Raw genomic sequence first — 27,820 nt, 5'->3', positions numbered from 1 at the left:
TAATTTAATTAAGTGTACGTTTTTGTTATATAAGTATAGTGTAAGATTTTACAATTAGTGGAATCTGGTCAAATGAAATGTGCCTGGTTGGTATTCTTTCAGGTTATAGCAAGCACATTTTCCTTAATGATTTATTATTGAAATAAATAAACCTTTGGTTTTCTATGTTTCAGGTGCATTTTACTCAAAATTATAGTTTAATGTTTATTAAAGTTGACAAATCCATTTTTGAGGGCAGCAGTTAGATATCTACACTCGTTCTATCCAGTTTCACAAAGACACGTACAACTACTGCATTAATATTTTCTGTTTTTCTGTCTTCTGACCTCTAAAGATAATCCAGCCAACCTATAAAATTAATTAACTGGTTGAAAAGGGAGAAGAACGACTGACTCATATGTATTTTGTAAGTAAATGTAAACTCATTTTACATCATACAGCCCTCTTTGAAGTGGACCAGATCAATAAAACTAAATGATGGTGGTTGAATTGAGGAAAGAGAATATGAAAAAGATAGTTACAAGTAGTTTGAGATATTTATTCATGTGTGGGTTATCTCTCTCATGCTACAGAGGAAATACAAAAGACACAGCCTCTCCACATTTACATTTGTACCCGCTGTTGCTCCATAAATCTGGTACCACAAAAGGTTATCTCACAGAGAGCCTCCTCTTTGCTAGGATCCTCCTTACCTGTACTCTCCCAGTGATGCTGGTGCCATTACAGAAACAAATCTGTCATGTATGCTCACATACAATAACAGCTTTATTAGAAAAAACAGTACTATATGTTGACCCTGCAAACATGGCCAAAGATAGAAGCTCTTCATACGTCCATCGGTATGTGCTTGGCTCACATGTGTGTTCAGGCCTGTGTCTATGCTGTGTTTGCTGTGCCTGTGTGAGGTTATGTGTGTCATGTCTGTGGAGTGTATAGATGAGGTGCACGTCTCGGTGGCTGTGTGCTCATGCCTAGATGAGGTTATATATGTACCTGTGTGTGTGTGTGTGTTTATCTAAAAATAAAATGTGAAAGAAAACTCATCCTCATCCCTTTCCACATAAAGGGTTCTGGTAGATCACTGCACAGACTAATTATACTATCCTGTAATTATAAATTAATATATAAAGTTTTCATTAACTCACAGAAATGTCCTTGGCAATCGGTGTGGGGTCTTTATCATTAGGAAAAGCTGTAAAACTTGTGAAAATACAGTTAAAAGTTCAAAATCTATGCAGTCCTTTGCATTTTCTAAAGAAGTCTAGTGGGCCGGATTGTAGTCTGTGCCAGGCCAGTTCTAGCCCCTGTGCCTTATGTTTGACATCCCTGATATATGTGTGTATGTATAAACTACAGTTAAAATCACTAAAATGCCCGGTAAAATCACTGATTTTAATTGCTATTGCAGTGTGTAAATTTACAAGTGAAAAGTAAAAATGTGATTGGACGATCATAAAATAACTCAAATCAACAAGGTAAATATAGTATAACATTGTGAAAAAAATCTAAATAAACGAATATGGCGATTTCATGTGGTAGACTGGAGGCTCCTGCAGTGATTTATCGTGCTGTGACACTGTGATACAGGCCTGCAGTAAAGAAAAGTTGACTTGAGGTCACACCGCCAGCAGTTGGCGCTTATAATTTAGCAGAACGGCACACATGCGCATCATGTAGCCCGGACTGTCATCGCATAATGACACGTGAAGTAACCACACATGTAGACGACACCGAATGGGGTCTCACTGAGCCGTGCAACCCTCCCCTGCCCTACTTATAGCCCCCCAAATGTGCTCCCAAGTGTGTTGTCTTTTCAGGAACACGTTAGTGGCGGGGTGGAGGCGCGCGAACCTGTCCGGTGATCTCGTTAAAAAGTGTTCCGCAGCAGTCTACACCTTTAAAGCCCGCAGAGTGCAGCGAGTTCATGTGTCCGTAAAGGCGCACGATATGACCGACCGCTGCTGCCGACTGCCCGTTTGCCGCGTAGACTACAGTAGGACAGAGTACCTACAGTAACCTGGCGGGTCCAAAAATGTCTGTGTCTTTAAAAAGAACTATTTGCCGAGTGCTGCATGATGTCAGGCTGAATGCAGTCCGTATACTGTTCATGTGAGCTGCGTTTACTTCCTGCAAAGGGACAGAAGCGGGCAGAGAAAGAGAGAGTGGGATAGAGATGGGGAACGAGCGGCCGGAGATAAAGTGAAAGAGTGAGCCAGCGGACGAAAGGAACCGGGGCCTGCTTCTTCTTCTTCTTCTTTTTAAAAACAAAACAAAAAACAAACGCCTTCCAAACTTTATAGGCTATAAGAAGAAAAAGCCTGCCACATCTGGGCCAGCTGATTTTATGGAATAACGACGCATCGGGTAAATATACACCCCCCCCCCCCCCTTTCTGTGTGTGTGTGTGTCTCTCTCTCTCTCTCTCTTTCTCTTGGCTTTATATTTACTGAGCCTGATTCGTATGACGCATAGGTTTTACCATGCAGTACTCCCTCGTTTCCCCCTCTCTCTTCATAGCTACATTTAAAAAATATTTTATCTATTTATTTTTGCCAGTCGGAATTTCAGTTATTTCGGCCACCTAAAACTAAGTTAGCGCCTTAAACTTCAGTCGGAAAATGTGTAACCGTACCACGCGCCTCTGAAGGAATTTAATCAGGTTGATAGTAGTTGTAGTTTTTCACCCTAACCTCTTCTACACCCCCCCCCCTCCCTCCCCCCAAAAAAACCCACCCAAAATTTGCAGTCTAATGATAATTTTGGCCATTGCTTTTAACCACAGGAACTGGTGTTGTCATTAGTTTCAACTGTACTGAGTGGTGAAAGTGGCAAGCTATTATCGGTCTTGCGTCACGATGAGGTAAAAAAAAAAAAGGAAAAAAGATAAATCTCCACCCATAGTGCATCTATTGTAATGCTATAGATTTGTGAATCACAGGACGGATCGAGGTACTGGTGTTGCAGATATGATTTTATTGGTTGTAGTCGCTAAAGAAAAAATCTATAGGATATCAGCTTACATTTTCATGACTGTTGTTTCAAGGTTTTCTTTTTGGGGGTTTATTTTTCGGGTACAGTCTGGTTAACACTTGGCCTCTTTGGCTGACTGGCTAGCTTAGAAAAGTACATGGCTGTTAAAAAAAGGTGGGGATGAGGGGGCTCTGAAGTTTATGTTTGGCATATATGGATTGAAAAAAAATATATGTTTATATGTTATTTGTGCATGCTGTTGAATCAAATCTGTCAGCCGTGGTTCCATTTACCTTACTTGAACCCCCAGCAGGAGCCATCTGGCTATACATACAAAACAACACCACCCCCCTCTTCTCTCTCTTCTCCTTGTGTACATGGGTGCAGTGTGTGGCTACCCAGCATGTAGCTTGTGGTAGTTTTCTTCATTTCCTGTCACTTTTCCTCCCCCAGTACACACGCTTTCTCTCTGTCGCTGTAATTATTATTGTCTAGTCCACTGGTGAGTCAATTGTTTGTTTCTTAAGAAGACAAAATGCTTTTTTTCTTCTTTTAAAAAATCTTAGATACATTTTATCGTACTTTTATGGTAACGTGGCAACAAGTTAAGCAATGCAGCCTACTTCATATTAAGCTTCCATGTCCTCAACAGGTGACACTCAGGTGGGGTTATTAGGTGAATGAACCCTTTCAAACTGCAGTGTAACTTTATGTTTTAACACCCATCTGTTTCTGTGTATATATAAATATATAACCTGTGGATATAAGAAGGTGTGAAGGTGCATTGCACTAATTTTAAGCTGCCCTTTTAAATCATTATGCATCCATAGGTGTACCTGGTTGCCCTAAGACAACACAGAGACAGATTTTTATGAGGGCAGTTCATCATACCCTCCCTTCATTACGAGGAAATCGGTTCACAGTAATGTTAGCTCACGCTGACAAGTTTTTATGTCCAGCCTTTAAGATAACATACATGGAAAATGGGAGTCTCCCCCCCCCCCCCCCGTTCTCTATTTCTCTGTGAACGGAGGCCCTCCGACACCAGTGGTCTTTGATTTGGGCATCTGCCAAAGGGTTCTGATGGCTCTCAACAGCTGTATTTGTCTGTGTGTGTGTGTATGTGTGCATGCGTGTGTGTGTGTGTGAGAGAGAGAGAGTGTGTATGTATTTGCGTGTGTCAGTGAGTGGGTTAGTGTATGTATGTGTGTGTGCCTCTGTGTGTGCTCTAGCTGTGTCCCGGGATGCCCTTCCTCCATAGGCCTCTCTCTATACAGCATTCCACAAGGGGGCCGGGGGCTGTGCGGGTAGGGAGTGTCAAGGAGACAGCGAGAGAGATTCAATAAATAAAACTGATGTGGACACGCTGGCAGAGAAAAGGCCGAAGGAGAGGGGAAACGGTGAGACTTTTTCCTCATCGCTTGTCAGACCTTTAAATTAAAAGGTCCTCTGCAGCAAAGTAGACGTTCCCAGTAAATTCTTCTGTAGATTTGCAAGAGATTTGGGGGTGGCGTTAACTTCATCACTTGATCAGTGTGTAAAGCAGTCGTAGAAAGCCACCTGGAGGTGATTTCCCCTGTTATTTCTTACACAGCAAATATTTAAGTAGGGTTAATCCCAAATGTAATTTACAGTAGCACGCTGGCTGGCTTTAAAGATCATCTTAACTGCAGATTTGTACCCTGGCTTTAATAAAGAAAAACTAAACAAGGGCACTGTCGACTACATGAAAAATCAGCAACCATCTCTAGTGCGGCTTCATTTACTGTGTGCGTGTGCGCGTGTTCACCCTCATGCTTGGTGCACTTTCCTCTGTATATGCGTGTAAACTTGTGTGGGGAGTGTGTTTATGTGTCTATGATTTTCCTTTCCTGAGACAAGCATGAGTCATTGCTGATGGTATGCGATACCAACAGTCATACATTGTATTCTCATAGGTTACTTCTGTGCTTTCTTGGTAACACACATGCTACTTGTTCGAGTTAAACCCTGATGGACGAAAAAAACCTGCTCCTACTGGTATGTTCAGGCATGTAGGCTGCTGTTCATGGAACTGAGGTTTAAACAGTTAAGAGTAACTGTGAAGACATGGCATTTCTAGTAAGCGTTCAGGAATTCTGGGAAAGATACGCATCGGGTGGTCACATATACATTTTTCCTTTAGCTGAATTTATCTACATACACCAGCACATGGTGACATGAATTAAATGTGGAGGTAAGCTTGTTTGTGCTCAGACTTTAACATTCATGCGTGTATTTGGATCTTTCTGGGGAACATGCAAATATTTTTGCCATGTAGTTTCTCCTTTTTGTGGTGTTTCTAAAGAATACTGGAGTAAAATGACTCCTTCCTCCCTAACCCAGTACTGCTAACACTGTAAAATTGACTTTGGTGTTTCTTGCCAACTAGATGTGCATGTAGAGGGTAAGTGAGGAAAATAATGTCCTTATGCTAATAGTAAGTGCTTTAAAATAAGCAGTCCCTCACACTGATTCAGTAAGGGAAAGCAGTGGTCTATTTAGGGGCCGGTTAATCCCCCCCTTTTTTGGTTTTTGTTCAGATTCCCTATCTGTTTGGTAAGTTTTATCCATACTTGCTCAGGAAAGGAATCGCCTGTAAATTGTTAGTAGTTAGATGCATCTTATGTTAGACTGCACCCCTTCCTCATTGTCTGACTTAAGATTTCACCCTTGATGCTGGCGGACCTTAGCAGGCTCCTGCTTTCAAATGTAAAGCCTCAATTAACGTTGCACACTCCAAATGCAAATTATACCTCAGCTAGGATGACGGCATAAAATGTGCTGTACGGCTAAACAATTTAAATACAGTAGAGGAAACTTAGCATTCGCTGACTTCTGCAGAGGCAACTGCCACATGGTAACTCGCTCATTCAGTGTGCCATCCCTCTGGTTTTTAGCTCTGCCCTGATACAGCTGTCAAAAGCAGCATGGGTGATTAAGTCAAAGCAAATAATAAAAGTAAGCCTGTAAAAACAGGAATTGGGGAAAGACGTGGAAATTCTAAAAATACAGGCAGGGCATGTATGATTTGTAAAGCTACGTGTATACGTAGTGTGAACTTTGTTCAGACACGCCGGTGCGATCCGCCAAATGCACTGATTGTATTGCCACTCTGGATCAGATGACACCATAAGATGTGAAACTTCCATCAAAGACGTGTAACAGCCTAGCCCGTTTTGACATCACGACCGGCTGGAAAACAACACGGCTCATTCACAGGCACTCCTAATTTAAAGGAAAGAAGCACGAGGGACAGGATTTTTTTTTTTCTTCTTCATAGCTTGTGGGTATGTAAACACATGTGTATGTGACAACTTATTTTTGCTAAAAAGAAAGCGGGTTATGTTCTCTTTTAGGGATTAAACAGAATGGCAGCAAGGCGATGGAGCCAGGGTTTATGTAATGTGCGCAACTAGCGCAGATAGTGAGAGTAAAACGTGCCGTCACAGTCAGCGCAGACTCGAATGACACAAATAAACACTAGAAGTATACATTCTGAGTTCACGAAAAGCAGGTAAATGCTAAGCAAATTTGTTGGCCCCAGTGACCAGGCTTTGTCCGCATACTTCCTCATCGGGGAGAGAGTGAAGTTGGGAGTTTCATACATTACGGTGTGTTTGCTGTTAGCTACAAAAGGCGTTTGCTTAAGTTGTTTTTCTCGTTATGTTCGCTCCCAGTGCATGTGAAGACCTTTAGACTTCATGCTAAAGTGGGCACAAGAAGGTTCACATTTCTTGTCTTGCTTCACCGCTGCTGTTTTACAGCTCAACTATTAGAGTGCCACACGTTTGCAGCACAAAAGGTATTTGCCAAACCCACTAAACAGGGTTGGGCAGTTCCTCGAATCTCCTGCTCATTTCATATGTAATGAGGCCAAGTTTTTTTCTTGGAAAACACCAGTAGGTTTGGCAACCTTCCTGCCTCTCTCGAGGAAAACAGATTGACGGATAATATATATCTTCTGGAGGTATGTGTGGCGTTTTTCTTTCTTTTGTTTTTCTTTTGTGCTCTATTACTGTACTAAATTTATTTTGTTATTCTCAAAGTGCACACAGAAGTAATAATGCAGCTGAGAACATTTTTCCACACCTATTGTCATTTCCTGTGAAATTACACAACATGCATGTTCGCACAGGGCGAAATAATGCGGGACCAAATGAGAGGGAGAGAGGATCAGCGAAAGCCATTAGGAATCTTGAAATGTTAGTGATTTGGGCTGCTCTGGCTCACTAACTGCTTTTCAGGAAGCCTTCCAAGAATTTAGACAATGAACAGTAAACATGGCATGTTCCTTAGAACAATTCCACATTAGATCTCAGAGATCACGTGTCTGGTTTTTTCTCAGAATCGACTGCCCCCACACCGCACTACACTTGCAGATAACTGTAGCAGCTAAATCTCCTGCTCCCTGTGTATGCACTGTACTTACACTTGACAAGGAGCTCTCACAAACTGACAAATGTGCACAATTTCTCCCTCTCTCCCTCTCTGTGTCTCAGAGATTTCTTGTAAGTGACATGTTTGGCCGTTGGCATAATGCCTAGCAAGATCACATGGCATGAATGTCGTGCTTGTGTTGTGTATATGTGTGTGTCTGTGTGTGTGTGTGACAGAGAGAGACTGTGCATGTGTGTGTGTGCATTTGTTCTTGAGTAGAGAAAAAAAAAACCCGAAAGGGAGCATGTGCACATTTGATTGTTCCAAGTATTTTCAGCATGAATAGAAGCACGTAGCCATGGCAGAGAATTACGGAGTACCAAGAAGTATGACGAGGATGTGTTTCTGAAACGGTCATGGGATCACATTCTCAAATAGGATGGAGAATCTGATTTTTTTTCCTTGATGGTACTTCATAGTGGATGCACTTTTTCACTTCACTTGTGGCGCTGGGCCGTTCAAAATTCATTAAAGCTGCGTAGCCTTGTAGGGAGGCTTGTGTGGCGAGACCACTTGTATGTTTTCGCTTACAGTATCTCAAACTTTTTTTTGAGCCACCCCACCACCACCACCCCGAAAACCTCCGACCCTAAATTCTCTTTGAAAGTGCTTCATTATAACTGGAGACGGAGACAGTAGCAAAAAAAAGGATTGAAAAGGATTAGAGCAATTTTGTCAGATTCTCAGACTCCCACTGAGGGTACATTAGACTTGCTGTGAAAGTTGAACCTGTAATTCAGAGGGTGACGTGCGCGCGCACAGTCGCATGCATAAACCCAACAGAATCACACACTCGCACAGGAGTAGACCAGACTGAGAGAGGGAGAGCCAGCGAGAGAGCACCGTGGATGGCATTTATCCTCGCAGCCCCCCACCCTGCACACACACACACAATTTTCCATGCTCTTTCACTGTGTGCTGCGCATAATTAAATTGCTGCAAACTTCAAGCCTCTCTCAAGACTCCTGCCTGTAAACAAAGCTTGCTAATTAGAGCGCAAGGTAATAAGCGAGGGGGAAAGCACCCCCCTCCTCTGTAGTGATGACCTGTCCTGCATGTGCTCTTCATGTCTTAACAGTCGGGACCGAATCCTGGGAGGGGCCAGTGGAAAAAGACAGCAATCCGAGGCGGGTCGTTTTCACAACACAGCCCACCCTCACTCCCTCCCTTTTCCAAAGATAACATGTGCAAGCAATTACTGCTAAATCACAACTTGACTTACCTGATGATTTCACGACATTGGGCAAGATGTAGAAACCCACTTTTATTTCTTGACTTTTTTTTTTTTTAGGGTTTCAGCTCAATTCAGTTCAGTTGTATTTATATAGCACCAAATCGAAAAAGCAGTCACCTCAAGGTGCTTAATATTGTAAAGTAAAGATGCTGCAGTAGTACAGAGAAAACCCTAATAATCAAATTACCCCCTTTGAGCAAGCACTGGGAGACAGTAGGAAGGAAAAACTCCCTTTTAACAGGAAGAAACCTCCAGCAGAACCAGGCTTAGGGAGGGGCAGGCATCTGCTGGGACTGGTTGAAGGTGAGGGGAAGATTGTGTCAACTCTAGGAATTCCTCTTGGCTTGTGCTTACAATGACTGTAACGATTAGCCAGTGTTGGGAAACGGAGTGTTAGAAATAGCCGGCTTCATTTTAAAAGTCCAAAAGAAAAGGCCATCCCTTTGCATCCGTAAAGGCCAATCATCATCATGTTTAGCTTGTTTTCCGTTCATACAAAACATGGGACCATCATCCAGCACATTAGCTGAGATATATATAAGAGCTTGACTTTTTTTTTTTTTCAAATGTTCATTGAGTCAAGGTGACTATTTCCTCATCTTTGGCCTTGCCAAGCAAGACTCTGGCATGTATAGCCTCGACCTACCAGAGTGGTTTCACTGATTGTTATCTAAACCTCAGCAAAAAGCAAATGCTCTAAGCCCATTGGTTCTCACAGCGTGCTCTCTTAAAGCTGCTGCAGGTTGGCTGCAAGACATCATTTGCTGCAAATGGATAAAACGGTTTAAGATAAAAGTTACAATCAAATATAACTGATACAGTTGTTACTTTCAGAACTAATAAAACAAAGGCCTGGGGTTTTTGTTACACATTATCCGTCATTGCTCTTGTGTGATCTACAAGTGTGTGTGTGTGTGTGTGTGTGTGTGTGTGTGTATTTTGTGAGCATTGACAGGGAAAGAGCTAAAAATGGGGGCTATAATAAGGGGAGAGGAAAGATGCTAACGAAGAATCGCTCTCGACAAGCAAGCCAGTTAAAGATCAAACTAAAACTGCTAAAACGCAACTAGTCTGGTGGGTTTATTGAGATTTCTAACTGGGCTGCAGGATTGTGAAGTTTGAGAAAGGCTGATCTAAGGAGGAGAAACACTCTCTACTCATTAACAAGCCTCATGTCCATTAACATTGTGAATAACTGGGCAGACAGAGAAAAGTATTTTGAAGAAAAAAATTCCAGATATGATTTTTCTTTTTCTTAACGCTGTCTCGAGGAATTATATAACAGCATGGCAAAGGACCCATGCATCAAAAGGCAGATCAAACTGATCGGTTCCTGGAAACCTTACATGATGTAAGCGCATTTCCTATATCTGCGTGGCCAACACCTATGCTTCTACACACATTATGTAAACTCCAGGGGATTTTCATGATGCGAGATGGTTATTTCAACGTTCTTTACTCATTTCTTGCCTGAGACAGAGATAAACAAGCGTAGGATCAGCCACAGCCCACTTCAGTGCTTTACTAGTGCGATGAGGTTACCCAAGGTTACATGCTATTTGAGCACATGTGTGCTAGGCTTGGTATGGTGCTCACTGGAAGGTTCTTAGGTCACAGGAAAGTGTGTGTGTGTGTGTGTGTGTGTGTGTGTGTGTGTGTGTGTGTGTGTGTGTGTGTGTGTGTGTGTGTGTGTGTGTGTGTGTGTGTGTGTGTGAGAGAGAGAGAGATGTTTGGTTGGGGAAAGGGTGGATGGGGAGGGGGTTGCGTATAAGATCTCAAAATAAACGTGTGCTGCTGCTGCTAGACCAAACCATCTTTTGTGATACACTTTTTTTTTTGGCATGACCTGTGGCCTGTGCTTGGCTTTCCTGATTCTGTTATCAAATGCATTTCAGTCCCCTGCTGCTTTATATATTTATTTTTGCCTCTTGTTTGTTTTTTGGTTTTCTTGTTGTTGTTGTTTTTTTTTTAAAGTTATCATTCGGTCTGCTCTAATTGAAAAATGTACTTGGGGCACTCAGTCGTTGCAGGGACTGCTTTCTCTGTATGCCTTCGTCTGCGTGGGTGTGTTTGCGTGTGCATGTGTGAGTTTGTATACTCCTGTGTGTAGACAGTGGGGCACTGATGCTGAAAGATGCGTCCTCATTTTTGCATTGCACTGGGCTCCTCTGGCAGCCATGTTGGGCTTCTCTGATGTCACACATGTGCCACTGTAGTCAGTCAGCTCAGACACAGCAGAGCAGTGTGATCAAGAAGCTGTGTTTTGGGGTTTTTTGTTGTTGTTGTTTTTTTTGTTTTTTTTCTCCAACCCTCTGTCTACCTTTGTGTCACTCTCTTCCTGTCACTCTGTGACTCGCTGGTTTGCTGGGAACTTTTTTCTTTTTTTCTGCTATCGAAGATCCCTCGTAGATTACAATTTTTTATGAAATTGTTTTAAAAAAGTGGTGGTTTTACTAGGTAGGAGGTTTTTTCGTTTTTTTAAAAACAACCGCTTTTACACTTAAAGGTGTGAAGAGCCTTCCAGAGACCTGATCGCGTGTGTTTTAAATTTCTCTCACTTTGCATGCCCCTGTTTGATTGACACCCTTGACGCAGCTGTTATCCACAGTTTTTTTTTCTTAATATGTGCAGAACCTTTTCACTGAAATTGTCTTATGCAGTATGTCGCTTGTTTCCAGCAAGTTAAAAACCAGCCTGCTATAACCTCTGAAAAGAACATTTATTTAGACCCTTGCAGACAAGTTCATATTTGAAATCTGGAACTGGTCCTCAACCCTTAAATTAGAGTCTGGATAGCGAGTTGTAATGTCAATAGCAGACCCTAAATATGTCCACATTGCTTCTCATTTATCTTCAGATGATCTTGGTGTTCAGCAATGCTTGGATCAAAGATTCATTGATTCTGTTGCATCAGTTCAAACACTGTATTTGTATCTGCTACTGCCCTGAAGGCCAAAAAAAGGATCGTAGTCAGTAGAACCAAAAGGAGTTCCTTGAACTAAAACAACAAATACAACTCCTTTTTTAAACCATTTGGCTTTGCTGACTAAGAATATTTGGAGACAAAGATGATAATAATATATGTGGTTTTTTTATTTATTTAGTCAGTGAGATGTTGACTTTTATCTGAATTACTGTTAAAAACAAGATAAACGCCTACAGATTGAATATGAACAGACACCAAAAAATAACATCTGCAAGTGATGTACCCTCACCGGCCACTTTATTGGGTACACACTAACTCCTAATTAGGGATGGGTATCGTTTAGGTTTTATCCGATACCGGTGCCAAATCGGTACTTTTGAAACGGTGCCGGTGCTCAAACGGTGCTCAAACCGGTGCTTAAAGAATGGAGAACTCAAAATTGGTCCAAAAACCTCTCATGTTCAGCTGGTTTTTGTAAAAAGATAACAATGTTAGCCTTTTCTGCAGCTATGGGGCATATATGGTATCACTCTTGGCTGGAAGCAGTGCTTAAACAATGGAAAAAACACAAACTTTATCCAAAAACTTCTCATGTTTAGCTGTTTCCCACTTTTTCTTTGGTCATTTTAGCCTTTTTGGCCAGGGTGAAGGGAGTATCTGCCATCAAACAAGAAGACAGCCGCATGTAGCTATGATGATGTTTGCTAGTTCACCTTACATGCATTAATGTAATAACGTGGTTAGCCTACTCAACGTAAATTACACTCGAACAACATTAAGCGACTCACGCAGAGAAGAACGGCTGCTGCTGCATCATCCTCATCATTTCTGCTACACTGGCAGGGCTAGGGGCCAGGACTCTCCTCTTCGTGTTTTTGGGGATGTTGCTAACTCCGGGTCCGATAACAGGCAACCCACCCGCAGTAGATGTGCTCGGTGTAAGGTCTCGCAGCAAGCTATCAAATACAGCGCATTTCTTGGCTTTTAAAAAAAACGCTATGCGTCGCCAGGTGTTTCATCGGATTCGAGGTGTTACCTCCTTTGACAGTATCACAGTATCAGCTTAAAGCACTTGTTGCAGGCTGCTGAGTTTGCATATTTTGCTGTGAAGTACAGCCAGACTTTTGACCGCTTCGCCTTGAGCATTTTTAATCTGTAGCTCTGCTCTAAAAGAACATACGTACCTGGGCCCGCCTACTATCCTCGGAAACGTAAAATGATTGGCTAGAAGTGTATCACAGCTCAGGAAAAAAAAGCACCGAAATAAAGCACCGAAATGTGCGCTGCTTTTCGGTCTGGTTACTACCGTTTATGTCAGAACCGGTGCCATCATGGCACCGGACACCGGTACTCATCCCTACTCCTAATAATAGGTTGGACACCCCACCACCACCACCTCCCCACCTTTTTTGTCTACAGAACAACCTTAATTCTTTGTGTCATAGTTTCAGCAAGGTGCTGGAAACATTCCTCTGAGATTTTGGTCTGTGTTGACATGAAAGCATCACACAGTTACTTCAGATTTATCAGCTTTACTTCCTGTGAATTAGGGCTGGGCGATATGGCCTAAAATTCATATCGCGATATAATTTGAAGCATGTGCGGTAATGATATATATCGCGATATATTCTTTTCTTCTGTATAATGTATTTTCCACACTATAAAGCACACTTAAAATCCTTTAATTTCCTCATAAATCGAGAGTGTGCCTTATGTATGAATTCTGGTTGTGCTTACTGACCTTGAACCAATTTTGGCGTGCAGAAATCTGTTAAAAATGTTTTAGTACAACTTTAGTAAGCCGCACTGCTTGATGGATTGTCAGAGCATTACGGCTGCCGTAGTGAGGAGCTTCGCGGAGTAATCTGGGTCCAAAACTCCATCCATTTCTGGTCCCAAAGTCAAACGAACACTGAGAGTTAAAAACTGTCTAAATTCTTTAATCTTTAATAAAATCATCAAGATATTCACGGGATATTTTCTCTTTTTGGGGTAATTCTATTTAAACCTTATAAACTGTTGTGTCTTCTGTCCCGTCTCCCTATTGTTTTGCTTTTTGTTTCTTGTTTACCCTCACCTGCAACCGGTTGCGGCAGATAGCTGCCGCTCCCTCAGCCTTGTTCCGCTGGAAATTTCTGAGGTGACTTTTGTTGTGACTTTTTTGTCAAAATTTCTCTCTGAAATGAATTGTAAGAACAACCGTGTCACATAAATGACATTTTCTTTCCCACTCTGATGCTCAGTCTGATCTTCAGCAGGTTGTCTTAACCATGTCTAATGCACTGAGTTGCTGCCACGTGACTAGCCGAATAAATAATTGTGTTAATGAGCAGTTAAAAAAGCGTACCTAATAAAGTGGCCAGTGTGTGTACATCAGAGTTGCACATGTATGCTAATTTTGTTTGCAGTATATGCAGTGAGTAAAGGAGTACCAATCAGTCATCTAAGAGATACTTTTTTAGCTACAGATACTTTTTTTTTTTTTAAAGCATTATTGAGCAAAGAAAAAAGAAAAAAAAATTAGCATCATTACCTTTATTACAAAATGTGGAAACAAACCGGAAATAAAAATAATATCTCTCATCCCTTCATTCAGGATCTTTTTCAAAATGTTCAGGATCGCCAGTCATGATCTTTCATGTCCTGCTGTTTTCATTTCAGTATGGAAATCAAATCATGCCCTGGAACAAATGCATAGGCAAGATACGCATAGACTCACAACCATACAGACTTCCTGTGAAATCTAACCTAATAATAGAGCTTGTGTGACAGATGGTGACACTCAGCAGGACATCTTATGGCCAGTGTATCCCCAGACAATGGTCAAGCTAAAGAGAATATCCAAAGAGTATCTAAGGCAAGACAGCTGGCCAGGTGGGCAAAAGTGAATTATGCTGCTTCTTATATACAAGCTTGCATAATAGATTCCCTCTAAAAGGTCCTGAAAATGTCCTTAATATTAAGAACTGACAGGAGAAAACAAATATGTTAACATTTGATTTTGAAATGAGATATGTTTGATATTGATGATTGAATACTAAATGTGTATTGGCCTATAAAAATTGTTCCCATGCCACCTCTAAAGTAGAACTTTCGGAATTTCGGGATATATGAGGAAATACCGAAGCTATCCTCAGGCAGTATGTCAATAACCACAAGTCTTTTGGTCAGCTTGACAACAAAAGAAAAAACTCAATAACCTCACATGCTCCAGAGGGGGATGGTGCTGCCGTTTTTAACTAACTTAAGGGCAATTGCATAAATCCAGTGTACTCAATTATCTGGTGCCTTGTAGCCAGAAGTGCTAGCACAGCAACGGTGGCAAACCTGATTTGTAATTGCACTTGTAAGAATAAATTACGGTATCAAAGCGCTCTCGATGCAGGGATCAGCTATAAAACCAATTAGCTCCTTCAGCCAGTACACTCCCTGCCATGGCACAGTTATAGTTTGTAAATGAGCACATTAGAGATGCCACAAACGCTTGTCCCGAGAGTGAACTGATGTCCTTGTCAAAGCAGAGTCACATGGCAGGGCTACAACATCCCTATTGCGAGGCCAAGGACAAATTGTGTTTCTTTTATTTGGTATTCACTTCTGTGAGCTTGAGCAGCAACACACGCATCTACCTTGATACGCTGAAAAAAAAATGTATTTTTCAATCTGCTGCTTCACTGATAAAGCCAGACTAAGCCATCCACAGATATTGCAAGTTTTAGGAATACTTAGCTAAAAGTAATTGTGTTTTTACTCACTCGTAGACCTTTGTGGACCTCGGTGTGGTAGCTGCCCAGCAACAGGTCCTCCCTTCATGTGAAAACTAACTTTAGAGTTATAACTTTATAAACTTAGACTTATTGCTTCCCCAAAAAGTCAGATTACCCTTCCTTCAATCAAAGAAAAAAAACTGTTTTTCTGAGCAGTAATTGTCCGATTGTCTCTAATGGCGTTTTTAAGCTGTAATTGGAGATGATTTGCATTCCACGGTTGACACCAAAGTCACTTTGTTCTCTGTCCATTGACATTTTTCCTGCAACGTCTTGGCAATCGATGAAATCACCAAACAAGACAGGAGAAGGGAAAAAAAAATCTGCCTGAGCCCATCAAAACAGACACTTTGTTGGCAGGAGATCAGTCTGTGCCAGTGTGACATGACGTCCCTCGGGCTCATAGAAAACAGTCCCAACAGTCACACACTGCAGCTGCAAACCACTCCCAATGTAAAGGGTTTCTATCCCAAAGACAGAGATATCACATGATAGTCATAAGCGCAGTATACTCTATCCTAGCGTTTACACATTCAAGTGTTGTGACTTAACAATTTCACACTGAATCATTTCTTGCTTTGTCGCGCCCTCACTGTCTCTCTCTCTTCCCTACTTTCTTCCTGTGCTGCTTACGTAGCTTCCTTTTAAGTTGGAAATTGGGGGAATTTTTGGTCTTGTGTCAGTATTTGGTCAAAATATCTCCGTCTTGCGTGAATATAGTTTCCTTAGCACACTAACGTCACACTTATATGTTGCTCTAAACTGGAACGGCCCGCGGGCTCCTGTGGTTGTCTAATATGAGTTTATTCTAACTGGAAAAAAATCCAACCTGCCTCTTTTTCTTCCCTTTCTTTGTCATTTAAGGATTTACCTTGCTAGAAAATGACAGTCTGGGAAGCTTATACCGTGAAGCTGACATTTTAGAGTGAGTAATGTTGAGCGAAGGTCGGATCTCTTTGGATTGGAACAAAGTGACAGTTTATCCATATGGCCTGGCTTTGTCTGTTGCCCTGCTTGGAAAAATCGGGGACCAAAGCGCATGAAATGAGATTACACAATATGCTAAGTCTGCTTTATGGCTGTCACAGTTTAAATGGGAATATTAATATTACAGATGATCAAGTCTGCTGCTTTTTTTCCAACTTTTAACTTTTCGTATGCCTTTTCAAGTATTCTGCAGTTTTCTTGTCAACTCGAACACATTCTCTTTTCAAGCTTTACATTTCTGTCAGTTTAGCTCATTTCCCTATTCCTCTCTTTCCCTGTGACTGTGCTTTGTCAACTTCTCTCTTGTTCTTTTCTATTTGCATCTTTCACACACTCGCTCTATCTCTCCCTCTCTCTCTCTTTCCTCTCCCCTTTTATTCATTTATCCCCTCACCCCCCGGCCTTTTATCATCTCTTAACCTAAAACGCCGTTATGTACCCGTCAGTCTGCCATATTTATCTTTCAAGCACTCCTTTATATATCTATAAGCAGTCCATGCAGTCATGTATATTCAAGGGTATGTGGGTTGATGTTTGGTATACACAGCCGGTCTAGTGTGCTAGTCACCAGAGTTTGGTGTGATGTAGTAGCCACTGCTACTGTTTGTTTGTTTACCTCCCACAGCCACTTGGAGTCCATTAGCAATGCCTTTGCCTCAGGAGGATTACACACACACACACACAGATACTGTATATTCTCTCTCTGTCTTTCTTTCCCTCAGTCTGTCTGGTTATCACAGCGACTACAGGCTAAACTTACAGGTATCCCCCCCCTGTTACAGGAGTTATTTGTCAAAGCTTTTTCCTTAATACTGTGCTCAACCACTGGGAAATGTAAGCATTAACTTCATTCATCGCTGGCATCTTCCCCTGAAGCGGTGCACATGATTAAGATATGTACATTTCTGCGAAGGTGTGTCCGTGTTCGTGTTTACCTCCCTTGATGAGAGTCGATTATAATGGATGGAGTTGTACTTATCATAATTGACCCTTTAGCTGTTAGACTCTGGAAGAGAGTAAACAGTATCTACTAAATACAGTAGCAGCCGGGAATGCAGTTGGCAGGCTTGATCCGTAGATGCTTTCATTTTGTCTCTCTTACCGATTTTACCCGTACTTAATTTTTCAACAAATGCTAGCCACAACAACCCTTTGGGCAGTATGTTTTTTTCTAAAACCTCTAGTCTAAACAACTGACAGTTAGACCCATATGTGAAAATTTTTGAACACACCTCATTACCTAGAACTCCTGTTGTTCAGTCCAGCTCCAGCTGCTTTGCATTGGCTCTGATCTTTTTGACAGCAGTTGTCAGCATATATTTGTGTTTCCAAAACCCCAGAAGATTCAGAATAGTCTCACCTTTTTGCTTTGAATTTGGTCTCTACCATCCCATTAAATGTCTGCATTGTGGTGGAAAGATGGCGGAAAGATTTTAGCTAATTAAGGCCTCACTTACACAGGCTTAGAAACTGGTTGGCAACTCTCTGGCAACCTCCAGGTGCAGGGGAAAAATGTGTAAAATGTACCAACCAGTTGCTGAAAGTTGCTGGCTGTTGCTAGATGAAATCGAAAACTGGGTGCTGGACCAAAGACCTGGTTTTGACTGCTAAGATCATTAGCAGATTGCCGTTTGCATGGAAGACATCGATTTGTCTGCAGACACTTGCTAACTACTAGATGAGCAGCAGTGCAACTTTAAAGTGCGATGTGGATTTTCGAAAGGCACAACTTTTAATTTGAAGGAAAATGTTTCTTTGCCACTTGGAGAGTAGTTGCAGAGTGTTTACTGACATGTCGGCATCTTTCACTGGCAACCGCAGCAGTGTGCTAGCAAATAAAATAATTATAAGCAGCACCATGTACCACAACAACCAGCAACTGGTCAAGAAATACACATTGTTCCCAGTGACATATCTCTTGGCATCACTGGGGCTTTAGCAATAAGTTTCAGAGCAACTACCATCAAATTCCAGCAACCACCCACCAACTGGTTGGAGAGTACACATATCTCCCTCATGACCAGTTGGCAGATGGTTGCCAACTGGTCTCTAGGCCTTTAGCAGACCAAAATAAATGACTGCTTTTGTCAAAGCAATGCTGTGAGTAGGGATAGGGGACCAAATGAATAGTCTGTCTGTCACTAAATCTAGTAATGATAACAGTTATTAGATTTATTTTTCTCTTTTTAGACACATTAGTGCATCTTTACTGTAAGTGACAAAATGTGTGTATACTTCAAATTCTTCCCGTCATGGTAGTGTTCAGCAAATCCAGTGTAAAAGGGACTTTACTTTGAATACAAAATCATCCAACCAAAAAACAAAACAATGATTATTAAAAAGCAAAGTGCGAAAAAGTACTTTTTAATATTTAATTTGACCAAACAATTGTGATATGTTATATTTGGTTACATCATCCCACCCTCATATGGCTTGTTCTGTGGGACTTTTTGCTTCACACTATCATTTCTGTGCAGACAACATTGCAGTTAAAAACTGGAATTCACTGCTATTTTCTCCTTCGTCAGACCACAAGTTACGTTATTAGTGCATATTGAGTGAGTACAAGTGGAAAGATACCAGACAATATTCAGCCCACAACAAATCATTTCATATTTGTCTCTTTGTTACGTAACTACATGAATCATGGGGAGATTTTCTTTTCTTCTTCTTTTTAAGAAAAGATGATTTTGATCCTGACTATTTGCAGACAACTTCACCCAGCGGGGTCTGTACACAGAGAATGATGTTGCATTATAAGCAGTGATAAGCAGCCTCTCTCTTCCTCTCTCTATTTCTCTCGACATCCCATAATGATACTCAGACAGACTCAGGCAGACACCCGCTCATTCCCGATTGGTAGAACTGTTGCCAGGGAGCGTTGCTGTCTCAACGTGGATAGAATCTGTTGTCTGGTACACTTTAAACATGAGAACAACTGCAGGATCTGAATATTTATAACGAGGGGACTGTTCATATTGAGATTGTATAGTGGCAACATAAGCAATGGAGGACGGATGTGCTCCTCCTCGGCTCGTTTCAAATTTTTGATTTGAGTTTCCTTTTTTTTTTTTTTTTTTTTAATGAATTTCTTTACTTCCAAAAACATGTTTAGCAATGGTATTACTTCTCTGTGCCTTGACGATGATGCCGGCTAACGTATTTAAGTGAGGATTTTTGTGACTTGCATCATGTGAACCAACTTCACTTTAAGCTTAAACTGTTCCACAAAGTAATAAAGGGTTAGTGCATTCAGGGTTGTTTGTGACTTTGATGGTTTAAGGTTTGAATCTTACAGCATTGTCATTTGGTAGAGAGCTCTAGTATAAGTAGTAGTTAAAATCGGCGTGTGTGTGTGTTTGTTTGCCATCTGGCGAATCGTCTCATTTCTTCATATTATTCAAATATGCCTGGACCTGCTGCTACAGTTAATAACACTGTGCGTAGGTATGAATTCTTGATTAAAATGGATGTAACACATTCCAACAAAAAACAGACAAGCGCCATCAGAACAGCATTCGAATCTCATATCTAAACTCACAAACTGTGCCTCACACGCACACACACAGACACACACATGCGCCTGATATGAAGTGCCAAAAGTCACAGTCGGATATATTATGATGACTATAAAAACACGCCTTGGTATGCAGGAAACTTTGACATGGAAATGCAAACATACGGTAGCAAATGAGGACACAATGTACGGAGAAACACACACACACACATAGTGACTCGTTTGGCAAACAAGTTGAGGGAGTCGGTGCCTTATATTTTTTTCATCAGTGATGTGCAAAGTCTATATATAAAGCAGCCATAAGGAGGTTGGAATTTGCATGCATGTTTGTGTGCGAGTGCGTGTGTGTGCGTGTGCGCATTTGCATTTCTGCATACTTTTGGGCTGTCATGATGCACATGTATGTGTGCCGTGCCTTTTGTTTCATATTCATTCGTGCATACATTTTCACAGACATGCGGCTGTGTATATGTGCAGTGTGGCACTCCACCGTCCTGTCTGCCTGACTCAACATATTCTCCGCTCACTCTCTCGCCCCCCTCCCCATACTCACCCACCCACTTACCCGCCCTCCCTCTTCCTCTTTTCCCTCACTCTCACCCCCTCCTCTCCATCCCGCTCTGCCTGGCTGGCACGTACATGCATGTCTGTAGACTCTGTACTGTGCTTGCTGCCGTGGCACGCGCCAACCTCACTGCAATGCAGCCCTGTGTGCATTAATTGGCAGAGAGACAGTGGGTACGTGGTATGCAGGGCGGGAAGGATAGAGAAGAGAAAGAAGGGCGGTGGGGATGCGGGGGGGACGCAAGAGGCGATGTAAGGACACAGTAGTTACAATAACCGGTGGATGGATGGGCCGGTGGACAAGCAGTCTGGCAGGTTCACAGAGGGACAGACAGACAAACAAACAGAATGTGTATTGCTGAGTGTGCACAGGGAGATTACCTGTGTGTGTGTGTGTGTGTGTGTGTGTGTGTGTGTGTGTGTGTGTGTGTGTGTGTGTGTGTGTGTGTGTGTGTGTGTGTGTGTAAGAAAGCAGGAGAGTGTTTGCAGATTTGTTTCTCCTGCGTTTCACTGTGCTTTTTTTGTGTGTGCTCACTCATGTGTGCCTATATGTGCCGTGCAGATATCGCACTGCTGGGCCAAAGCTCTGTAAACCAAAGTCTGACTCACTGCATTCAACGCTTCGTGATATCCTCCCTTTCATATTTCCGCTGCAACTGAAGAGTAAAAGTTTGCTCAGTTTAGCACAACTTTCTCCACTTGAGGTTTCTTTGGCAAAGAATTGAGCACAATGTGCCTTGATAGTTTTTGTAGGGGGGGAGAGAGACGTGCTCACTTTCAGAAAACCTCAGCATCAGCTTGATGTTTTTTTGTTTTGTTTTTTTCTTTAAGATAAGCGACATGCGCTGAAAGGATGTCTTCATGTCTCGTCACCTATAACACAGCACGGCACTCCGAGAAAGCTGTCTCCTTAGTGTTATTTGTTGTTTTTATAATTTTTTACTCTGACATGTAAAAATTACACAGCATTCGTTCGTGTGCGTGTGTTTATATGCACACACATACTGTAAAAAAACAACAACCCATTTTCCTACTCATCCGTTATGCATTTATACCCTCCCACACACATCTTTCTGGAACTTATCCTCTCTGGTAGCTGTTGTCCTTCTTTTAGCGGTTGTCCTGTCGCAGGCAGTGACATCTGGCTCCTGTCCTCCTTCATACAGATCAAGTAACATTTAGGGAAGCGTTCTATGGGCTGGCCAAAAAAAGTACCCAAGAGAAAGCAGAGAAATGTCACCTGAACAAGCCGAGCCACCGAAGCGGAGGCGTAAATTAATCATTTAATTCATCAATTCATGTAGAAATACAAAATAGTCTTGCGTGAAGACAGCACTTCTCTCTGTTTATGTGTAGGTGTTTGGCAGAGATGTCCTTGCATGATTCAGAGAAAATACACAACACTTGCTCAAAAGTAAAGCCTCTCTTTTCTTTTCCTTTTTTTTTTTAAACTATTGTCTTACAAAGATGGTACGAATAATGGGAAATACCCTGACACTGGTGATTGTTTTTCGATCAATCTTTTCAGTTCTACATTTAGAAGGATTTAAGGTTCACTGCATTGTGCACGCTATAGTTCGAGTTTAATAAAGCTCTGCTTTACTGAGATGTGACGCATTCTTTCCAGACTTGCGTCAAACTGGGCGCTCACAAGTTTCGCTATTCGATGTCTCCTTAATTAATGGTGGATGTGACCCCTGTATGTGCTTCTCATTTCTCTTTTTTTTTCGTCTTAGTCATTCTCCCCCTCATTCTGTTAGACTGTATATACATGTCTGTGTCCAAGTAGCAGAAGTTGCTTCAACCTAATTGTCTTTCTCTACTCGTACTGTCCTCAAATGACTTTCTCTCTGTCTCAACTCTCCCTTCCCGCCCTCCCTCCCTTGATTCTCTTTAGCTCTGCCCAGTCTCTGTCTCCGTCTGTAACTGTAGCCTGTGTTTTTCTCTCCCTCCCACTCCCTGCGACGTATAGATACTGCATTGATCAGACACACGCGCGCAGACACATGCACGGGCGTGCGCTTGCGCACACACTGAGCCTCCCACTCCTTTCATCATTGATTCGCTCTGCTCTGCTCGGTTCTGCTCTGCTCTGGCCTCTCTTTCTCTCCCCCCCCATTGTCTTTCTCACTCCCCCCCTCTCTCTCTCTCTCACTCACACACTCCCCCTATCTACAGCGGCACTTGTTGAATTCAACCCTTGGAGAACAGGGAGAGGGGGAGAGAAACACAGAGAGAGAGCGAGATAATGACGAGGCAGAGGGAGGCTTTGAGACAGTGCTAGAGCAGACAGTTAGCAGGGAGAATAGGGCTTTGGAGGGTATAGAGATTGTAGATAGACCGAGAGAAAACAGACAGAGAAAAGTCAGTCAGCAGAGAGAATCATCTTTGAGTCACTAGGAATGACACTTTAAGTGAGAGAAAGAGTCGACCAGACGGAGTACATCTGAGTGCTCTCCCTCCGTCTCTTAACTGCTCCTCTTCTGTCCTGGTCCTGACTGCTGCTGGCGTGTTTTGTGTGTGTGTGTGTGTGTGTGTCAAGGCTCCATGGTGTGCTTTAACCAGAAGACTGGCTTACTCAGGTCAGAACTGTCTGGGATAACAGAGTGAGCACTCTTTTTGTGCATTTGTGCATGTGTGAGAGACTGTTAGCAGAGGAAAAGGCATGTTCTTGTTTCTCCAGGTGAGTGCTTGCGTGCCAGAGTACACAGTAATTTCCCTGTGCAGCTTTTACTGCATGTGCGTGTGTGTCTTCATGCATGCAGGCTTTTATGTAAGTAAGCCACAGTGCATGCCTTTCTGTATGGAGTGCATGAAGTGGGAGAGTGTGTGTGTGTGTGTGTGAGAGAGAGAGAGAGAGAGAGAGAGAGGCGGTGACATCTTTTTCAGTTTGTATTCCTGGAAACTGTTCTGCAGCATTGCTCAATAATGAAACTAGTGCGTATATGTACGTATGTGTGGGTTGGTGGGAAGACAAAGGCAATTCTAAAAGGTTCAGGGCTGGAATGAAGGTGCAAATATATCTGGAGAGTGTTACTGAAAAGGACTTTTTATTTGTTTTGTTTTTTAAAGTTGTCTTTCTTTGGATTGTTGTCTAGCTAGATCTGAGAAAGAGAACAACTGCCACGGTGTCAGCGAAATCCAGGAAAATCTATGACATGAAAAACAGGTTGCATTCAGTGTGGGGTTTATTTCTGAGAAAAGTTAAGGCGTACAGGCTGTCAAAGTCCATGCTGTGGGTAAATTGTTCTGGATGCATTAAGAGCAATACATGGAAGGAGTGCAAGGTTCTTGGAATTTAAGTAATGTAAAACAACATAGCCTAAAGGTATTTCACAACCTTCTATGCACAGTAGGCGCAGCATTGTGTTCGTGTTTTTTTTTCTTTTTTTCTGTGGAGTGACTCCTCCTTTCTCTCTCCTGCCTCGACTCTCTCACCCACTATCTCTGCATATCCATCTTTCTTTCGCACACCTCTCACTTCTCCCTCAACTGTATGCGTGTTCTCACTTCATCACAACTCTATTTTCATTCTTACTCTTTGCTTTTTCTAAGAGAGAGAAACAACCTGAGAGGATCTATCTCTCTCTTCTCGCCCCTCTGCCTCCCTCTGGCATGTCTTTTCATCTTTCACGCGTTTGCTTTTTGCTCCTTCATTTGTCAGTGCCTTTCTCCTCTCCAACGCATTTACCATACCTTTTTTTTTGGATTCCTTCCGCTTTGTTATTACAGATGCCTCTCTCGGCGGCAGAGTCTGCAGTGAATATCTGAAGCCCCATCTTCCTTCCACTCTGTGGCCATCATGTCCCAGCTGCTCCATGTGGAGATCCCAAACTTTGGAGCTACGGTTCTGGGTTCCCTTAATGAGCAGCGCTTGCTGGGACACTACTGTGATGTATCCATACTGGTTAAAGGTCAGTTGGCAGAAAAATGTTAATGTTGCTCTGTTAATCACAGATTAACTTGTACAAAGTGCTAACTGTCTTCGTCAATGTTCTCAACTTCTTTTTCCCTCAACCAGGCCAGGCTTTCAAAGCCCACCGGGCTGTTTTGGCCGCCAGCAGCCTCTACTTTCGTGACCTCTTCAGCAGCTCCACCAAGACCCAGTTTGAGTTGCCTTCCTCAGTCACACCTGCTTGCTTTGAGCAGATCCTCACTTTCTGCTACACAGGGAAGCTAACAATGGCAGCTAGTGAACAGCTGGTGGTCATGTACACAGCTGGCTACCTCCAAATTCAGCATATAGTTGAAAAAGGCATGGACCTAATGTTTAAGGCAAACTCACCTCACTGTGACTCGCAGACAATGGGGTCCTTAGAAGAAACGGTATCTGAGCCACAGAGTCCTTGTAATAATGGCAACGGCCTGGCAGTGGCTGCCCTTCTAGGGACCCCGGGATGGTCTTCGACTCTGCTCATACCGCAGCGTAAGATTAAAATTGAAGGAGGTGAGCCCTTGCCCCTGACTGTACCTTCAACGCCAAGTAAGACTTCGCCTTCAGAGCTTGGAAGTAGACTGGGGAGGGCCGGGCCGCTGTTCTACACAACAGCTGGAGGGACCCCTATCCCTGGTATGCCTGCTTTCAGCCTCCAGGGGACTAGTGGCAGTGGAGCTGGAGGAGGAGGAGCAGCCGGCGGTGACAGGTCCAGCCCCGGAGCTTCCAGTCTGCCCACAACCGACAGTCCCACGTCCTACCAGAACGAGGATGAGGAGTTTGAGGAGGAGCCCTACGATGGGATCACAGAGGAGACCTACAGTCATCTTTATGGACGTTCAGCCAATCCCTACGGGAGTGAGTATTGTGTTAGATGTTTCTAAAGTCCTTAACAATGCTTATTAGTATATGAAACAACAGTGGCATGCCATAAGGAGCTGTGCTTACAACACACCCCCTGATTTTACAGCACTTCGATCCTTAAAGCACATACTATCAAAGTCCAGGACTCTGATAAAGTCTCAATGGCAACTTTAAATTTGTAGTCATGTCAAGTCTGATTTGGTGCATTACTTTCTCAGCTGCCCTCGGCTCATATGGAGGAAATTAATTTGATAACAGAGCGATCTCAAAGTAAAACTTGAGAGGAATTGGAGAAACTAAATGTGGGGTTTATCCAGACCTCTTATCTGTTACAGGTTGTGCAAAAAATTAAAAAAACAAAACAAAAAAACTAGAACCTGATGCACATTCATTTCATCCCAATTACCTTATTTAATCTTTTATGCATCGTGTGTCCTGTGCATCTTTAAAAAGCAGGTTGTTGTACTTCCAGTGTGTGTGTTTGTGTGTGTGCATGTGTGTGTGGGGGGGTTCTTTCAGCTTAAAGATAGCTTTATGGAGTTATGATTGAAGTGCTTCGTGACCAACAACATCTTCCTTATCGCAGCTACAGCAGCCGGACCGTACCGCTTTTCATTATGGCTTTCTGCCACATTTTTTACACTGGTGTAGATTTTTTCAATACATGCAGGTGTAAATGGTTTGCATTCACATAAACACACCGACGGGGTACCTATGGATAGTGATAAACTCACACATGAGTACACATACACACAGATTTCGCTCTCCTTCATTCTTCACATCCTGCAGCTCAAAGGGAGGTTTGTCAAATTCTAGGGTTTCACATATTTATGAAATCCATTCTATCTGCAATCAGTCAGAGCACCCCAGGGTGACATTGTAGGATATTTGAGAACCATGCACATCTTTCCTCTGTGTGTGTGTGTGTGTGTGTGTGTGTGTGTGTGTGTGTGTGTGTGTGTGTGCACGCGCGCAGATGTGTCTGCACATACAAATTGATTAATCTACACCTTTCGCTATGTGCATGCGTGTGGCAGTTATTGGATTAATTTCTTTTTGTTTCATGTGTGTGTGCGTGCAGGACGAGTATGCATGTGTATACACTCACAAGCTGTCTTAGAGGTTTTGGGGTGAAAAAAAGAGTTTTTGAATAAGAACCCAACACTCAGCTCTGGATATGTCCCCCCCCCCTCCAAAACTAAAGATGCTGATGCTGCACAGTGACTTGTCTAGGATGCATCTGCAATGCTCCAAAACATTCATGAAACACAACAAACTTGTATGAGATTACTCCAACCTGCTTTACTAATTAAATTTCATAGCTTCTATTTTGGTGTGGATACACAGGGGTAGGCGTGGAAAACAACTTTGTTTAGGGTGTTTTTATTCCAGTAAAGTGACGGATACCAATGTGTTTTTGTGATGTGAGATTTTAAATAAAGTTTGCATTTCGGTTCTTTATCTCTTTTTTTTTTAGTCCAAGACAAGCCGGAGATGGCGTCGATGCCCTTGTCCTTGGAGAACCGCAACTGCGTGCTGATCCGCAGGGACCTTGTGGCGCTGCCTGCAAGCCTCATAAGCCAGATAGGCTACCGCTGCCATCCTAAGCTCTATACTGAGGGGGACCCTGGAGAGAAGCTGGAGCTGGTGGCGGGTAGGCACGCACAAAGCAATCACAAGTCACTCACAGCACATTTAGATGCTAACATCTTACCCCTGCAGAATTTCCAAGGATTCGCTTACACACCAAGTGAGTTTGGAAGATATCGAAATTGGATTTAAAAATGAATTTAACTAAATGAATTGAAAGTCATAAATTCAGAAGGATGGAGAGCTCATTGTCAAAGTTTAAAGTTACCGAAATCTTTTTAATGAGACTTGGGCAAAGAGCACCATCTATTAGAGAATTTACCCACAGCCCTGTGACCTTCATTCATAGTGAATGTAAGGGTCAACTGCATGTAATCAGCCCTCTTTGTCCGATATGAGACTCCTACCAGAGAATTACTGCTCATTCACAGCAACTTGACTATGCATAAGTGCTAAAAACATTTGATTAAGACTGTTTAGTTAAATTATGTTTACAACTCAGTGCCGTTTAATTGAATTCATATTCCTAATTAAAAGGCTGTTTGGGAAAACATAGTCTGACCCATGTTAATCCACGGATCAGGCAAGGGTCAGGAAGCCGGCGCCACGTCTCTGTCTGTCAGACTGAAAGTGCTAAAATAAAGCTGCAAGTTTCTTTGCAGAGATTTAAGGCTGAGACAGAAGGACCATCTCTGCACCCATCCAACCATCTCTGCAGATATCATCAGTCTTTATGGAAGAGTAGCTAGACAGAAGTCACTCTGGAGTAAAAAGCATATGACTGCCTGCCGGGAGTTTGCCAAATGGTCCTTACAGAGCTCTGAGAGTATGAGGGAAAAGTTCTTTTATTTATTTTTTATTTTTTGGTACAATGAGACAAAAATTGAACTCTTTGGTCTGGCTCCCACATCACGCTCTTGGCACTTCAAAGAGAACAGGTACAACTCACCGTGTAGGCAATACAGCTTCCACAAAGGAACGTGACAGAAAACCTTAAATCGATTTGGTG

General features: G+C 42.4%; 1 protein-coding gene across 3 annotated transcripts in view; it reads left to right on the top strand.

Moving 5' to 3' along the window:
- The first annotated feature begins 1,815 nt into the window (after window positions 1–1,815).
- nacc2 (NACC family member 2) overlaps window positions 1,816–27,820 on the top strand; it is a 32,347-nt gene continuing 6,342 nt past the window's right edge. Inside the window, exons 1-4 of one of the 3 annotated variants that reach the window (XM_080875826.1) lie at window positions 1,816–2,364; window positions 24,156–24,337; window positions 24,445–25,215; window positions 26,699–26,875. In XM_080875826.1, coding sequence (XP_080731952.1) covers window positions 24,226–24,337; window positions 24,445–25,215; window positions 26,699–26,875 — 1,060 coding nt within the window. In that variant the 5' untranslated portion in view covers window positions 1,816–2,364; window positions 24,156–24,225. Of the gene's footprint in view, window positions 2,365–22,629; window positions 23,107–23,775; window positions 24,338–24,444; window positions 25,216–26,698; window positions 26,876–27,820 lie in introns of those variants that run through there. The other 2 variants (XM_080875828.1, XM_080875827.1) reach the window with 2 other exon arrangements.

This window comes from Rhamphochromis sp. 'chilingali', assembly GCF_963969265.1.
Source record: "Rhamphochromis sp. 'chilingali' genome assembly, chromosome: 2".
Taxonomy (NCBI): domain Eukaryota; kingdom Metazoa; phylum Chordata; class Actinopteri; order Cichliformes; family Cichlidae; genus Rhamphochromis; species Rhamphochromis sp. 'chilingali'.
This window is presented reverse-complemented; position numbering and strand designations above follow the sequence as displayed.